This window comes from Trichomycterus rosablanca, chromosome 1 (assembly GCF_030014385.1).
Source record: "Trichomycterus rosablanca isolate fTriRos1 chromosome 1, fTriRos1.hap1, whole genome shotgun sequence".
Classification (NCBI taxonomy): Eukaryota; Metazoa; Chordata; class Actinopteri; order Siluriformes; family Trichomycteridae; genus Trichomycterus; species Trichomycterus rosablanca.
Window position 1 is genome coordinate 405,835 of NC_085988.1, and position 19,044 is coordinate 424,878.

The 19,044-nt window shown below is 41.6% G+C and overlaps 1 protein-coding gene and 1 long non-coding RNA gene across 2 annotated transcripts in view; one reads left to right on the forward strand and one right to left on the reverse strand.

Moving 5' to 3' along the window:
* Positions 1-19,044, reverse strand: part of LOC134331697 (zinc finger protein 850-like) — a 64,548-nt gene that overhangs the window by 21,096 nt on the left and 24,408 nt on the right. The window contains exons 2-3 of the mRNA XM_063013237.1: positions 11,497-12,271; positions 5,736-5,742 (exon numbers count right to left, since the gene is read on the reverse strand). Of these exons, the coding sequence (XP_062869307.1) occupies positions 5,736-5,742; positions 11,497-12,271 (782 nt within the window). The remainder of the gene's footprint in view (positions 1-5,735; positions 5,743-11,496; positions 12,272-19,044) is intronic.
* Positions 163-806, forward strand: LOC134332759 (uncharacterized). Its single transcript, XR_010015312.1, has 2 exons — positions 163-267; positions 612-806. It is a non-coding gene; the product is annotated as an uncharacterized LOC134332759 (long non-coding RNA).

Here is a 19,044-nt window from a genome sequence, read left to right on the forward strand (position 1 = left end):
GAAGCTAGTAGTTTGTGTGAAAAGGAAGTTAAAGCTCCTCAAATCCTCACAGTGATATTTTATTATGAATTCTAGTTTTGTTATTAATTAGAATGTAGTTAATAATGAAAGTGTAATAAATAAATAAATAAATAAATATTTTACTTACAGATGATTCACTTCAGTACAAACACACCAGCTGCTGCAGCTTCTTCTTCTTCTTCTGTTTGAATTGAGGTGGTTGATCTACAACGTTCAGATTTATTAGCGCCCCTACTGGACTGCAGTGTAAGTACTGATACTAACTCCTTCATTCAGCTTTATTAAGCCTGATCAAGGTCGTGGTGCTCTTATTATTATAATTTATTTTATTTATGCTAACACAATTCAGTGTGGTCAGCCATATTGGGAACATTAACATTTACCTCAGATATGATGACAAATAACTAATAATGTGTTTTATTGAGCTACAATGACAGAATTTAGACTTAGCATGTGTGTATGTACGCTGGAAAAGTGAGGAAAATGAGTGACAGGAAACACAGTAAAGTTTGGACACATTTTAATGTGATAAACAGTTCGAAGGTGTAGACTGTGCAAAGGTAAAATTTCATGAATCTTTTCCAAAACAGGGCAGATCATAACAGAAAGGAGAAACAGGATCAACCCCTCAAAGATGAAGTCCTTGTTTTTTCTGAATGACAATCTTCACTAAATACTTACAAATACTGTCACCTGGATGCTGCTTTTTTATTTTGCACATTTTCATTTATATTTTGTTGAGTGATGCTTTGTTGATGTTATATATAATAAACACAATCAGACCTTTTTGTCTAATTGAGACCTTTGTTTTTGTATTTTATAATTTATTGTTGTTACACACTGTTCCATGTTGAGTATATAAATAAAGCCATTTAAATAATAAACATTTAATACAATGTTTTTTTACATTAGTAATTCATTTTACATGTAATTTGGTAATAAATTAATTTAAGCAACAAAAACATCTAAGAAGCCACTTGGGAGCTAAAGGAGCCGGAATTCCCATTACTAGTTCTGACAGCAGAGGAAAACAGTTTGGGACTCTTTTAAAAACCTTTAAAAAGAGACTACTGTTCCATGTACTTAATAGATACAGTCAAACAAAAACATCCTACCTGCTCCATCTTTCTAATAAACCCGTTCTTAATCTGGTCCATCCTCGTAACTCCCAGTGAGAATCACAGCATCTTCATCTCCATGCTCTCCTGAATTTGCTCTTCTACTCTTGCTGCAATTCATTTAATACACAATTATAATAGTCCATGACGACTTCTACCTAACCTCATTAGTCAGACTGTCCATGACCATTACAAACAGGAAAGGGTGCAGAGAGAGGAGCTGTGGAATTATATGAGGACACTGAGAGTGGCAGAATAATGAAGTATGTGAATGTGGTGTAAAATATATATGATGTTGAGCAGTGAGATGTTCAGAAGTAAATACAGACAGGTTTGAGGTGGAGGGGGTACTGCATCATGGACCAGCTCTGAGTCCGGCCTTCCACTACTTCTCCATCAACACACTTTGCTAGCATGAAACCATAATGCTGCTCACAAATCCTCAACTCTCTTCTCAACCTAGTTCTTCTTCTCTTTCCCAGATCTTCATGCTGTGGCTGATGAACTTTATTCCTCTGTAGTTGCTGCAGCTCTGCACATCACCCTTATTCTTAAAAACTGGAACAGTTACGCTTCCTCTTCACTCCTCAGGCATCCTCGTACATTCCATCATTTTCTTAAACAATCTACTTAAAAACTCCACAGCCATCTTTCCTAAACATCTCCATGTCTTCACTGGTACGTCATCTGAGCCAACTGCCTTTCCACTCTTCATTTTCTTTTTAGCTGCCCTCACTTCCTCCTTGCTAATCCAAGACACTCTCTGGCTCACTATCTGTACGTTCTCCAACCTTCTCTCTTCACTTTTGTTCATTCATCATCATCTCAATAAACTTTTTCCATCTTCTCAGAACACTGTCCTCATTTATCAGCACATTCCCATCTGCATCCTTTATTATTCCAACCTGCTGTAAATCCATTCCAGCTCTGTTCCACTGTCTGGCAAATCCCTCCAATCCCTCCAATCACCTTCCTTAGTCTCCAGCTTCTTTTTCAGCCAGCCATACATCCTTTACTTAGCCTTTTACCACTCCTCACTTTGCCTTACACCACATCTCCTTGTTCTTCTGTCGACTCTCTTTGCCTTTCTGGAGATACCAGTTATTTTTGGCAAGTTAATTTTTTTTGCACTTCCACCTCCAAGTCTCTTTTTCTTTCTTCCTCTGTCCAACACCAATGGTTGGTTTCCCAAATGGGGATTAAGGCTAGTCCAGGACAAAATTTTGCTTTCAATGGAGAATCTCCATTCAAAATGCTGTGTAGTCTAGGACTAAGCGTAATCCCTGTCTGTGAAACCAACCCCAAGTATTTTACTAGCCGATTCCCTTACCACTTCATTGGTCATAGCCCAGTTGTCTGGCACCCGTTACCACTACAATCTTCTTTTAACCTCCTAATAAGATAAGATAAGATAATCCTTTATTAGTCCCACAATGGGGAAATTCACATCGTTAGACAAGAAATGGTAACACATTGGGAGAGTAGGAGATAAAAAAAAAAACCAGCAACCAGATTGTGCTCCCTAAGGAGCACACTATGGTAACACGAAAAAAAGCCCCTAACAGCACACAAGCACATGTAAACATAAGAACATAACATAGTCACACAACGAGCCACGGGTTAGGGATGTGGGGATAGGAAAAGTAACCAACTACGACAAGCAGCCATCCAGCGATTCACAGCCATATGCCGGCGCGCGCTGCAGCCCATCCTGCCGTATTGGTGGGATTAAGCTAAGAGTGGAGACGTTGGTTGGGGTTGGGAAAGAGTCTGTCAGTCCTCCATTCCTGCAGCAAGAAAGAAAAAGTCTGTACAAAGTTCGCGATAACATGGCTGTTTACAGCTCTTACTGCCCAGAATGAAAAAACAGTCAGTGAAGGGGGTGTAGGTACATCGCAGCAGATCCTCTGGAGGAATTTACTTATCAGCGAGGCCATTGCTGATAACAGGGGAGCCAAGAGCAGAAATGACTTCTTGTTTTGTCTGAGCACTAATAAAAATGTAACACAAACTCTCAGAATGAATGCGTCTATGGTTCATCTCATTTCGCAAAGCCGTTAGTTTCTCCAAGACGGAATCCATATTGCGATTTATATTCACAGTCTGAGTTCCGACGGCTCTGCCCACCATATCAATCAAATTGGGCAGTTTCTGGGGACCTTTGACAACTGACCCAACTCTTTTAATTTCCCGATACAGCAGGGCAAAGCCTAATCCAATCAGCAAAAACCCCACAATCAAAGTTCCGAATAGGTAAACATCCTCTACGTCCTCCAACGAAAGAGGTGCCAGGCACACGACCCTCCACTTCTCCCACGAGTCCATCGCGTATCCCGCCATCTGCGTTCCGTCGGGGCATGTGGGTTCCCCCAAACCCGAACTTCTCGATGAGAAGATGGTGTCAATAGCATTCAGAGACCATTTAACCAATTCCATAATTTGTTCTTTGAGGAGCTGTGCTAAGAAAATCTCTGTAGAGTAGAGTAGACGAGACAGGAGAAGCCAAGCAGGGAAGATAAGGGAGGAGGAGGGAAAAGTGCGTCCGTCTTCCACGAGAGCGAGAGAGAAATCCTTGGTTCTATAAGCTGACGCCACTGAGGTAGGCTGCCACCACAACTGCTCTGACATTTTTTGCCTATTTGTTTTTTATTTAGTGCACTTTTATTGGCTCTTCCCTCATTTTTATTATTCTAAAGTTTCTTTAGCTACACTTATGTCCATATACGGAATCTACGCAAGATGGCGGCGCGTGTACATCGCGAGGCTCTGCGTCTCACCAGTTTTCGCAATTTAGTATTTATTTACTTAGTAATTTACTGCGTTTTCGCTCGTATCACTCGGGCGAACTACATATACGACAGACAGACGCTGTTGGACATTAATTTATACTACTTAAACGCTGTTTTGGACCATCCATTCAACTTCGACGAGCTACCTCCGGAGCTGAGCAGAACGCCGCGTCCAAGCGAGCTGTTCGTCCCGACCGGAAGTGCTCGGCGCCGGCGTAGAGACCGTAAACAAAGAAGGGGTAAGCGCGGAGGTTTGCGTACTAAGCTAAGGCTAAATCCACACCGGCCGGCGCTTCCCACTATCTTCCTTGCCAATGTGCGGTCTCTGCCGAATAAGATGGACGAGCTAAAACTCTGGACCTTGACACAGAAAAGGCTTATGGACTGCAGCCTCATGATTTTCTCGGAAACATGGCTAAACAATGATGTTTCGAACAGCGTGGTGGAGCTGGAGGGGTACGCTTTCTTCAGAGCTGATAGAGAAGCAGCAGCATCGGGTAAGAGCCGCGGTGGTGGTGTTTGCACTTATGTAAACAAAACATGGTGCATGGACTCTGTCGTAGTGAACACCTACTGCTCTGCTGACCTGGAATACCTGATTATCATGTGTAGACCTTTCTATCTTCCACGTGAGTTTTCCTGCATTGTTGTTGCTGCAGTTTATATTCCTCCGGATGCTAATGCTAACATAGCTATGAAAGACCTTTGTGCTGCTGTTGGCAAACTTCAAACTTTGCACCCAGATGGAGCCTTTATTGTTGCTGGGGACTTTAATCATTGCAGTTTAAAATCTGGACTTCCAAAGTTTCATCAGAACGTCCACTGCACCACAAGGGGACTAAAAACTTTGGACCATGTTTACACAAATGTTGCTGATGCCTACAAAGCCACACCCCTCCCCCACCTGGGTCAGTCTGATCACCTTTCTTTGTTCCTGCTCCCCAAGTACACACCAATCATCAGGCGTGTGAAACCCACAACGAGGACAGTCAAGATCTGGACGGAAGGCGCTGACTCAACTCTCCAGGATCAATTCCAGCACACAGACTGGAACCGGTTTGCTCTCCAAGCCACCACGGATCACACTATCTGCATTGACTCCTACACTAACTCTGTGCTGGACCATATTAACAACTGTGTGGACAGTGTGACAACATACAGAAAAATAAAAATATTTCCCAACCAGAAACCCTGGATGAACAGCGAGGTTCGCCTTCTGCTCAAAGCAAGGAATACAGCCTTCAGATCTGGAGATCGAGCAGCCTACAGCACAGCCAGATCCAGTCTGAAGAAAGGCATCTCCAGGGCTAAACACAGCTACAAACAACGGATTGAGGACCACTTCAACTCCTCCGACCCTCGGCGTATGTGGCAAGGGATCCGAACAATCACGGACTTTAAACCACTTAATACAGCTCCCTATGCCGACAATGACTCACTCCCCGATGAGCTTAACAACTTCTACGCTCGCTTTGACCGGGGTAATAACATGGTTGCCTTTAAAACAGATCTTCCTCCAGATGAGCAACCAATCACACTCTCTACCACGGATGTCTACCGCATGCTGAACCAGGTGAATGCTAGGAAAGCTGCTGGCCCTGATGGAGTACCTGGACGTGTGCTAAAAGCTTGTGCTAAGCAGCTAGCTTCACTGACATTTTCAATCTGTCTCTGGTCCAGGCTGTAATTCCAAGGAGTTTCAAGACAGCCTCCATTGTGCCAGTACCAAAACATTCAACTGCTTCAGCACTGAACGATTTCCGGCCTGTTGCACTCACTCCCATCATCTCCAAGTGCTTCGAAAGACTAGTCTTCTCTCACCTGAAAGCCAGTCTACCCGCTACATTAGATCAGCATCAATTTGCTTATCGTCACAACAGGTCAATAGAGAATGCTATCTCCACTGCACTTCACACTACACTGACCCACTTGGACTGCCATAACACTTATGTTAGGATGCTTTTCATTGACTTCAGTTCAGCATTTAACACAGTGATTCCATCCAAGCTGATTTTGAAGCTCAGTCAGCTTGGCATCAGCACGTCACTCTGTAACTGGATTCTGGACTTTCTAACTAATAGACTGTTAAGTTAGGCATCCTCCAATCAGCCTCCATCACCCTGAACACTGGCGTGCCACAAGGCTGTGTGCTGAGTCCCCTCCTATACTACGACTGTGTTCCTGTTTATGGTTCCAACTCCATAATCAAGTTCGCGGACGACACCACGGTGATAGGCTTGATCAAAGACAACGATGAAACGGCCTACAGGGAGGAGGTTCAGCATCTGGCTGCATGGTGTGAGGACAACAACCTGGAGCTTAACACAGGGAAAACCAAAGAGACTATTGTGGACTTTAGAAGAACAGCAAGTCAGGCACACGCCCATATCTGCATCAACGGTGCTGTAGTAGAGCGGGTGCCCAGCTTCAAATTCCTCGGCGTCCACATCTCTGAAGATCTCTCTTGGTCCCTCAACTCATCAATCCTGGTCAGAAAGGCACAACAGCGCCTTTACTTTCTTCGGAGACTCAAAAAAGCCTACTTGTGTCCCAGAATACTTGTGGACTTTTATCGCTGCACCATTGAGAGCATTCTTACAAACTGCATCTCTGTGTGGTACGGCAATTGCTCCGCAGCTGACCGGAAAGCTCTCCAGCGGGTGGTTAAAACCGCCCAACGCATCACCGGCACTCAGTTACCCACCATACAGGACATTTATCACAAACGGTGCGTGGGCAAAGCGAGGAACATTATTAAGGACGTTTCTCATCCTAACCATGGACTTTTTACCTTGCTTCCGTCTGGCAGGCGTTACAGGAGCCTCCGCTCTCGTACCAGCAGGCTCAGGAAGAGCTTTTTTCCTGAGGCTGTAACCCTGCTGAACTCCAGCACACCATTGTAAAAATATCACTGCACTTTGTACCACATTTAACCCTGTACTTTTTACAAATGTTTCATCTTGACTGTATATACAATCAGTATTTTGCAAATTTGCACATGGCACTATTGCACTGTTTACACCAGCACAATAATAATGTATATACTGTATATACTCGCTATACTTATATACTTCACTTTATTTATTTACATTCATTACCCATTCATGTAGCCACTTTAGTCACCTTCATCACTCTGTAAATACATATTAGTCTATTCACTGTACAATCATCATTATCTGTTAATAGTCTTAATATTCTGTTTAATAGTCTCATTATTCTTATATGTCTCCTCATTTCACCTATCTGGTCACTTTTGCACTTTACCTGTGGATTATATGTATATATTCTCTATCTTGCACTTCTGGTTAGATGCTACTGCACTTCTGGTTAGATGCTACTGCATTTCGTTGGCTCTGTATTTGTATACTCTGCACAATGACAATAAAGTTGAATCTAATCTAATCTAATCTAATCTACTTATGGTATTAGGCCTAGTATTTCTTCATCTTCTCACTGCTTACGAGCTGAGCATGCAGCTCTGAACATTGCTTTGGCTAGTTGTGATCTTGTTTATCGAAACTCTTCTTTTCTGTAAAACTTTCTCATGTAATCCTGTGTTTATAAAAACTCGGTTTTCTGTTAATAAACTGAGGCATTCATACTTTGACTTGTCTGGGTGCTTTCCTCGTGCACCAGATTCATTGAATGATTCTTCTCCTGGTTAAATTCTTTCTATAAGCTCAAAGGACGGGACTTTGGGTGACTGAGTAAAAACCTAACAAATGGTGGAGAATGCGGGCAATCAGCCAGCATTATTACCATTACAATCATATTCATTCATTATAAACCTGCAACATTACTAATGTTTATTTCAGTAGAAAAACTAAATACAATAAAATCATAAAAAATCAGTGACCACAAAATATTCTACATTTATAAAAGTAAAAACTTATACTCGGGATTTTTTTGTGTTTGTTTGTTTATTAGGATTTTAACGTCATGTTTTACACTTTGGTTACACTCATGACAGGAACGGTAGTTACTGCTTACACAAGATTCATCAGTTCACAAGTTTATATCAAACACAGTCATGGACAATTTAGTGTCTCCAATTTACCTCACTTGCACGTCTTTGGACGGTGGGAAGATAATTTAAAGTAAAAAGAAAAGGAACTTTTACATGTAGAATTTTAAAGGAAAACTTTCACTCACTCACAAGAAGGATTTACAGTGGGGCCAAAAAGTATTTAGTCAGCCACTGATTGTGCAAGTTCTCCTACTTAGAAAGATGAGAGAGGTCTGTAATTTTCATCATAGCTACACTTCAACTATGAGAGACAAAATGAGAAAAAAAGATCCAGGAAATCACATTGTAGGATTTTTTAAGAATTTATTTGTAAATTATGGTGGAAAATAAGTATTTGGTCACCCACAAACAAGCAAGATTTCTGGCTCTCACAGGCCTGTAACTTCTTCTTTAAGAAGCTCTTCTGTCCTCCACTCGTTACCTGTATTAATGGCACCTGTTTGACCTCGTTATCCGTATAAAAGACACCTGTCCACAGCCTCAAACAGTCAGACTCCAAACTCAACCATGGCCAAGACCAAAGGGCTGTCGAAGGACACCAGGAAGAAAATTGTAGACCTGCACCAGGCTGGGATGAGTGAATCTACAATAGGCAAGCAGGTTGGTGTGAATAAATCAACTGTGGGAGCAATTGTAAGAAAATGGAAGACATACAAGACCATTGATAATCTTCCTTGGGGTCAAGATCTCATCCCGTGGGGTCAAAATTATCATGAGAACGGTGAGCAAAAATCCCAGAACTACACGGAGGGACCTGATGAATGACCTGCAGAGAGCTGGGACCAAAGTAACAAAGGCTACCATCAGTAACACACTACGCCGAGAGGGACTCAAATCCTGCAGTGCCAGGCGTGTCCCCCTGCTTAAGCCAGTACATGTCCAGGCCCGTCTGAAGTTTGCCAGAGAGCATATGGATGATCCAGAAGAGGATTGGGAGAATATCATGTGGTCAGATGAAAGCAAAATGGAACTTTTTGGTAAAAACTCAACTCGTCATGTTTGGAGGAAGAAGAATGCTGAGTTGCATCCCAAGAACACCATACCTACTGTGAAGCATGGGGGTGGAAACATCATGCTTTGGGGCTGTTTTTCTGCAAAGGGGACAGGACGACTGATCCGTGTTAAGGGAAGAATGAACGGGGTCGTGTATCGTGAGATTTTAAGCCAAAACCTCCTTCCATCAGTGAGAGCATTGAAGATGGAACGTGGCTGGGTCTTCCAGCATGACAATGATCCCAAACACACCGCTCGGGCAACGAAGGAGTGGCTCCGTAAAAAGCATTTCAAGGTCCTGGAGTGGCCTAGCCAGTCTCCAGACCTCAATCCCATAGAAAATTTGTGGAGTCCGTGTTGCCCCAAAACATCACTGCTCTAGAGGAGATCTGCATGGAGGAATGGCCCAAAATACCAGCTACAGTGTGTGCAAACCTGGTGAAGACTTACAGGAAATGTTTGACCTCTGTCATTGCCAACAAAGGTTATGTTACAAAGTATTGAGTTGAACTTTTGTTATTGACCAAATACTTATTTTCCACCATAATTTACAAATAAATTCTTTAAAAATCCTACAATGTGATTTCCTGGATTTTTTTTCTCATTTTGTCTCTCATAGTTGAAGTGTACCTATGATGAAAATTACAGACCTCTCTCATCTTTCTAAGTAGAAGAACTTGCACAATCAGTGGCTGACTAAATACTTTTTGGCCCCACTGTATATCAGTCAGTCCACATACTGGTATGTTTTTGGGAGGTGTGAGGAAACCCTGCTAAACCACTGTACCACCCGACTGCAGAGACTGTGGGTTAATTTATTACAACCCCAATGTCAATGAAGTTGGGACGTTGTGTAAAACATAAATAAAAACCGAATATGATGATTTGCAAATCCTTTTCAACCCATATTCAATTGAATACACTACAAAGACAAGATATTTAATGTTAAAACGGATAAACTTTATTGTGTTTTTGCAAATATTCACTCATTTTGAATTTGATGCCACATTCCAAAGAAGTTGGGACGGGGGCAACAAAAGACTGGAAAAGTTAAGGAATGCTCAAAAAACACCTGTTTGGAACATTCCACAGGTGAACAGGTTAATTGGAAACAGGTAAATGTCATGATTGGGTATAAAGGGAGCATCCCCGAAAGGCTCAGTCGTTCACAAGCAAGGTTCACCACTTTGTGAACAACTGGGTGAGCAAATAGTCCAACAGTTTAAGAACAATGTTTCTCAACGTGCAATTGCAAGGAATTTAGGGATTTCATCATCTACAGTCCATAATATCATCAAAAGATTCAGAGAATCTGGAGAAATCTGTGCAAGTAAGCGGCAAGGCCGAAAACCAACATTGAATGCCCATGACCTTCGATCCCTCAGGCGGCACTGCATTAAAAACCCACATCATTCTGTAACGGATATTACCACATGGGTTCAGGAACACTTCAGAAAACCATCGTCAGTGAACACAGTTCGTCGCTCCATCTACAAGTGCAAGTTAAAACTCTACCATGCAAAGCGAAAGCCATATATCAACAACACCCAAAAACACCGCCAGCTTCTCTGGGCCCGAGCTCATCTGAGATGGACCGACGCAAAGTGGAAAAGTGTCCTGTGGTCTGACGAGTCCACATTTCAAATTGTTTTTGGAAATCATGGACGTCGTGTCCTCCGGGCCAAAGAGGAAAAGGACTGTCCGGATTGTTATCAGCGCTAAGTTCATAAGCCAGCATCTCTGATGGTATTGGGGTGTGTTAGTACCCATGGCATGGGTAACTTGCACATCTGTGAAGGCACCATTAATGCTGAAAGGTACATACAGGTTTTGGAGCAACATATGCTGCCATCCAAGCAACGTCTTTTTCAGGGACGTCCCTGCTTATTTCAGCGAGACGATGCCAAGCCACCTTCTGCACGTGTTACAACAGCGTGGCTTCGTAGTAAAAGAGAGCGGGTACTAGACTGGCCTGCCTGCAGTCCAGACCTGTCTCCCATTGAAAATGTGTGGCGCATTATGAAGCGCAAAATACGACGACGGAGACCCCGGACTGTTGAGCAACTGAAGTTGTACATCAAGCAAGAATGGGACAGAATTCCACCTACAAAGCTTCAACAATTAGTGTCCTCAGTTCCAAAACGCTTATTGAGTGTTGTTAAAAGGAAAGGTGATGTAACACAGTGGTAAACATGCCCCTGTCCCAACTTCTTTGGAACGTGTTGCAGGCATCAAATTCAAAATGAGTGAATATTTGCAAAAAACAATAAAGTTTATCTGTTTGAACATTAAATATTTTGTCTTTGTAGTGTATTCGGTTGAATATGGGTTGAAAAGAATTTGCAAATGATCATATTCTGTTTTTATTTATGCTTTACACAACGTCCCAACTTCATTGGAACTGGGGTTGTAAAATAAAAAGAAACAGGTGCACATGCTAAACATTACAGCTGCTGCTACATTAACAGGAACACTTGGTAATTACTTTGAGAATGTGGTATTAAAAATCAAACCCTTCGTTTATTCGGTACAATTGAATGTGTCACACTTGTGTTTCTTAAATGTATTTAAATGAGCAAAACTCTTCCCACACTGTGAGCACTGATACGGTTTCTCTCCAGTGTGAATGCGCTGGTGTTTGTTGAGATCACTTTGTGAATTAAAACTCTTCCCACACTGTGAGCACTGATACGGTTTCTCTCCAGTGTGAATGCGCTGGTGCATGTTGAGATTACCCTGTTGATTAAAACTCTTCCCACACTGTGAGCACTGATATAATTTCTCTCCAGTGTGAATGCGCTGGTGTACTTTGAGATCACTCTGTCTAATAAAGCTCTTCCCACACTGTAAGCACTGATATGGTTTCTCTCCAGTGTGAATGCGCTGGTGATCTTTGAGATTACTCTTTATATGAAAGCTCTTACCACACTGTGAGCACTGATACGGTTTCTCTCCAGTGTGAATGCGCTGGTGTATTTTGAGATGACTCTGTTTATTAAAACTCTTTTCACACTGTGAGCACTGATACGGTTTCTCTCCAGTGTGAATGTGCTGGTGTATTTTGAGATCACTCTGTCTATTAAAGCTCTTCCCACACTGTGAGCACTGATATGGTTTCTCTCCAGTGTGAATGCGCTGGTGATCTTTGAGATGACTCAGTCTATTAAAGCTCTTCCCACACTGTGAGCACTGATATGGCTTCTCTCCAGTGTGAATGCGCTGGTGTTTGTTGAGATTATGCTGTGTATTAAAACTCTTCCCACACTGTGAGCACAGATATGGTTTCTCTCCAGTGTGAATGCGCTGGTGGGTTTTAAGATTACGTTGGAACCTGAAGCTCTTCCCACACTGTGAGCAGACGTTTCCTTCTTCCTGTGTGGGACTGAGAGAGGTGTTAATGCTGACAGTACCAGAGGACGTTTGCTGATTACTGGAGCTTCTGGTTGGCGTCAGATCCTCATGTTCAGTCTTAATCTTCACCAGAGTCTCATATTTATCATAATTGCAGCTCTTGATGTGATTGTGGAGGTGATTTTGGGTTGTAGAGGAACGTGGACATGAGGAGCAGGAGAAATCGTTGTTCAGTTCTGAAGCAGAAAGAATCAAATATTTTTATATAAATAAACAAAAAACAACAAACATTATGTTTGCTACTTGAGGAACCTTCCAGGATTTGGTGGAAACAGGAAAATCACTGAGAGAACCCAACAAAAAGTGCTTCAACATGTGGCTAAGAAACCCAGTACAACAACCCAGTCCAAAGCACTTCAGGCTGAACTGGAGACATCTGGAGTTTCAATCCTTACCACACACTGAACAAAGCAGGGCTCTATGGAGGAAGGCCGAGAAGAACCACTGCAATGTATACCAGCATTATGTTCACATCTACCTACAGTGAAACATGGTGGGGGATCCATAATGTTGTGGGGCTGCTTTGCTGTAATGTTTCATCTATCACTATTTACATGACATGTAACTTCTTGTTGTGCAGGGAATTTTATTATTTCCATGTCAGGTTTATAAGTCTATTAGGTGTTCCCTAAAGTGTTTAGTCAGACCTTGTAAAGCTTTTGTAATAGTACCATCAGGGGCTGTATTATTTGGTATGAAAGCACAACATGAACCTCCAATCATTACACAAACGCCCCCTTTTCTGCTTATATCATGTCTAATGCTAAACGCTTCTCACAAACTGTTAGATAAATTATCAGTGTTCATAAACTTTTGGTGACTTGTTCTCCTCTAGCCTCTGTGTTGCAACAGAGGTTTTCATTTCAGCACTAGTTAACCACGCCCCTGTTTAATCAGGTTTTATGTCCCCACTAGATCCTATCCTATCTGAGCAGCAGATCTAACAAATGGTGGAGAATGCGAGCAAGTCAGTTCAGGTAAGTGATTTTTCTCAGAAATGTTCTTATCTGCTGGATTGTCAGTCTGGAGAGGAAACGGTGAGCTGAAACTGGTCAGCATTTAGAGTACGGTTCAGAATAAAGTGTTGATTGGAGGTTCCATACACCTATCTGATTACTCTGGTCTGGGATCCCTTATTTATTGTTGTTGTTTTAGGTTTCCTCTCTTCTACTCCTGTTGTGTCATTAGTTATTATTTATTCAATTATTATTGTTACTCAATTTAGGCTACTCTATAAAGCTGCCCACAACAGAGACACTGAGGTGCAAATAGATTGGTCCTGCTAGACTACCACCCTGTCTGATAAGTTTTCTACTTCACCTTTATTGTCTTTACAGGTAGAGGATGAAGTTTATGACTTTCTTGTGGACACTGCTGCCACCTGTTGTTCCTTAAGTGGTCGTCAGTACAATAGTCCAGTCTCTGACAACAAATTAAGGTCTGTGGATATAGAAGGAATCTCAACCAACTGTCCACACCTGTATCGTCAGGTTCTTCCTTCTTCACAGGCTTCATCTGGAAACCTCCACACTGTTGGTCCACTGGGGAGAAGAATTCCATGACTTGTTCCACAGGGTTTAAAGATCCTTCACCTGAAATTCCATCAACATGTGAAGAAGAAACTCAATAACTGGAGAAAATGTCAAATTGTGGGTTTGGTTTTCCAATCACAAATAAATCCTAGTTAGATTTAAACCTTAAATCCAGACTGGAGTGGAGCAGCACTTCTCCACAGTACAGTACAGTACAGTACAGGTTCTAATCCCACTATCCCCATTCTCTTATTATTTCTACTGATTAGTGACCCCAGTACTAACCACACTGTACTGTACCACACTGTACTGTACCACACTGTACTGTACCATACTGTACTGTACCACACTGTACTGTACTGTACCACACTGTACTGTACCACACTGTACTGTACTGCACCATACTGTACTGTACCATACTGTACTGTACCACACTGCACTGTACCATACTGTACTGTACCACACTGTACTGTACCATACTGTACTGTACCATACTGTACTGTACCACACTGCACTGTACCATACTGTACTGTACCACACTGCACTGTACCATACTGTACTGTACCATACTGTACTGTACCACACTGCACTGTACCACACTGCACTGTACCATACTGTACTGTACCATACTGTACAACACTGTACTGTACCATACTGTACTGTACCACACTGCACTGTACCATACTGTACTGTACCACACTGTACTGTACCATACTGTACTGTACCATACTGTACTGTACCACACTGCACTGTACCATACTGTACTGTACCACACTGTACTGTACCATACTGTACTGTACCATACTGTACTGTACTGTACCATACTGTACTGTACCACACTGTACTGTACCATACTGTACTGTACCATACTGTACTGTACCACACTGCACTGTACCATACTGTACTGTACCACACTGCACTGTACCATACTGTACTGTACCATACTGTACTGTACCATACTGTACTGTACCACACTGCACTGTACCACACTGCACTGTACCATACTGTACTGTACCATACTGTACTGTACCATACTGTACAACACTGTACTGTACCATACTGTACTGTACCACACTGCACTGTACCATACTGTACTGTACCACACTGCACTGTACCATACTGTACTGTACCATACTGTACTGTACCACACTGCACTGTACCATACTGTACTGTACCACACTGTACTGTACCATACTGTACTGTACCATACTGTACTGTACCACACTGTACTGTACCATACTGTACTGTACCATACTGTACTGTACCACACTGCACTGTACCATACTGTACTGTACCACACTGCACTGTACCATACTGTACTGTACCACACTGCACTGTACCATACTGTACTGTACCATACTGTACTGTACCATACTGTACAACACTGTACTGTACCATACTGTACTGTACCACACTGCACTGTACCATACTGTACTGTACCACACTGCACTGTACCATACTGTACTGTACCATACTGTACTGTACCATACTGTACTGTACCACACTGCACTGTACCATACTGTACTGTACCATACTGTACTGTACAACACTGTACTCTACCATACTGTACTGTACCATACTGTACTGTACCACACTGTACTGTACCATACTGTACTGTACCATACTGTACTGTACAACACTGTACTGTACCATACTGTACCACACTGTACTGTACCACACTGTACTGTACCACACTGTACTGTACCATACTGTACCAAACTGTACTGTACCACACTGTACTGTACCACACTGTACTGTACCACACCATACTGTACCATACTGTACTGTACTGTACAACACTGTACTGTACCATACTGTACTGTACCACACTGTACCATACTGTACCACACTGTACTGTACCATACTGTACTGTACCATACTGTACTGTACAACACTGTACTGTACCATACTGTACCATACTGTACTGTACCACACTGTACTGTACCACACTGTACTGTACCACACTGTACTGCACCATACTGTACTGTACCATACTGTACTGTACCACACTGTACTGCATCATACTGTACTGTACCATACTGTACTGTACCACACTGTACTGTACCACACTGCACTGTACAACACTGTACTGTACCATACTGTACTGTACCATACTGTACTGTACCACACTGTACTGTACCACACTGCACTGTACAACACTGTACTGTACCATACTGTACTGTACCATACTGTACCATACTGTACTGTACCACACTGTACTGTACCACACTGCACTGTACAACACTGTACTGTACCATACTGTACCATACTGTACTGTACCACACTGTACTGTACCACACTGCACTGTACCATACTGTACTGTACCATACTGTACTGTACCATACTGTACTACACTGTACTGTACCATACTGTACCATACTGTACTGTACCACACTGTACTGTACCACACTGTACCATACTGTACTGTACCACACTGTACTGTACCACACTGCACTGTACAACACTGTACTGTACCATACTGTACCATACTGTACTGTACCACACTGTACTGTACCACACTGCACTGTACCACACTGTACTGTACCATACTGTACTGTACCATACTGTACTGTACAACACTGTACTGTACCGTACTGTACCATACTGTACTGTACCACACTGTACTGTACCACACTGCACTGTACCACACTGTACTGTACCACACTGTACTGTACCACACTGTACTGTACAACACTGTACTCTACCATACTGTACTGTACCATACTGTACTGTACCACACTGTACTGTACCAAACTGTACTGTACCATACTGTACTACACTGTACTGTACCATACTGTACCATACTGTACTGTACCACACTGTACTGTACCACACTGTACCATACTGTACTGTACCACACTGTACTGTACCACACTGCACTGTACAACACTGTACTGTACCATACTGTACCATACTGTACTGTACCACACTGTACTGTACCACACTGCACTGTACCACACTGTACTGTACCATACTGTACTGTACCATACTGTACTGTACAACACTGTACTGTACCGTACTGTACCATACTGTACTGTACCACACTGTACTGTACCACACTGCACTGTACCACACTGTACTGTACCACACTGTACTGTACCACACTGTACTGTACAACACTGTACTCTACCATACTGTACTGTACCATACTGTACTGTACCACACTGTACTGTACCAAACTGTACTGTACCACACTGTACTGTACCATACTGTACTGTACCACACTGTCTGGTGGAGAAATGGCTCATTGCTCCATATTTACTTACAGAAGAAATCATCGTCCTCATCTTCATCTTCTTCCTTTTTTATTGGTTTCTTCTGGAATCCTTCATGTTGTAGATCCTCCGGGGTGACGTGTCCCTCTTCTGCTGACTGCATTATTAAAGATCTAATACAAAGATAGATAGATGTACTTATTTCTCCTTTAAGGAATATTCTGCCTCATTCTTTTAGACTCTTTTAATTGGCTATTGTTTATTCTGTGAGGCTCTAAACACGGTGAGAACGTTACAACTATTGTGGGCAGCATCTGGCAGAAAAGATCTCCAATAGAACTTCTTACATCTTGTTTTAACTAATGTTTATTTTCATAATCAATCTGGTGATTCTGTTTTTGATTAATTGATGAGTTAGATTATCTAAAATTTCTGGCTTTTGTTCTACTAACTTACACTGAACGTCTTAAGAATGTGAAGAAAACTGGGACTATAAAGCTCCAAACACTGAAAGAGAACATTCCAGGAGAAGTGAGATGTTGTGGAAACGTTTAGGGAACATTCCAAAGCAACATTTTCTGTATCATCATAGAATAAAAGAACTGAATCAATGGAACTAAATTCCCACATTCTCACTGCAGGTTCCTATAATCGGTGTAAATGAGCTCGGGGATGTTCAGGGAACGTTTTCATAACATCACAACATTAAGAAAACTGGACAGAATAACGTTAAGGGAACGTTCCAATACAACCTTCTTACAACCAAAACTGTGATTCATTTTGCTGGATCGGTTCAAATGAATCGGTTCATCAGTACTGAATCATGTGAGATGCTAACAGTTAGCGGAGAAGCTAGTAGTTTGTGTGAAAAGGAAGTTAAAGCTCCTCAAATCCTCACAGTGATATTTTATTATGAACTCTAGTTTTGTTATTAATTAGAATGTAGTTAATAATTAAAGTGTAATAAATAAATAAATCAATATTTTACTTACAGATGATTCACTTCAGTACAAACACACCAGCTGCTGCAGCTTCTTCTTCTTCTGTTTAAATTGAGGTGGTTGATCTACAACGTTCAAGTTTATTAGCGCCCCTACTGGACTGCAGTGTAAGTACTGATACTAACTCATTCATTCATTCAGCTTTATTAACACCCCACACAACCCATTCTGCATTCTGCACTACCATGTATAATTCATATCTTGCACAATAACTGTACACCTCAGACTTATTATTCCAATTTTATTTTATATATTTATATTCATTCACTTCATATTTTTCTACATGGGTGATTCTTCAATTGCAGGCTATTTTTACCATCTTAACTTTTGAAAAATAAAATTAGTAATAATTTAGTTTTAATTATGTCAAGATAATGCTTACCTGATTTAGAGCAAAGACTTAATGATGGCTACTACTGAATTTTAATATTTAATATATACAGTGGTGCTTGAAAGTTTGTGAACCCTTTAGAATGTTCTATATTTCTGACCTAAAACATCATCAGATTTTCACACAAGTCCTAAAAGTAGATGAAGAGAACCCAGTTAAACAAATGAGACAAAATATTATACTTGGTCATTTATTTATTGAGGAAAATTATCCAATATTACATATTTGTAAGTGGCAAAAGTATGTGAACCTCTAGGATTTGCAGTTAATTTGAAGGTGAAATTAGAGTCAGGTGTTTTCAATCAATGCGATGACAATCAGGTGTGAGTGGCACCCTGTTTTATTTAAAAAAACAGGGATCTATCAAAGTCTGCTCTTCACAACACATGTTTGTGCTAGTCTATCATGGCACGAACAAAGGACATTTCTGAGGACCTCAGAAAAAGAGTTGTTGATGCTCATCAGGCTGGAAAAGGTTACAAAACCATCTCTAAAGAGTTTGGACTCCACCAATCTACAGTCAGACAGATTGTGTACAAATGGAGG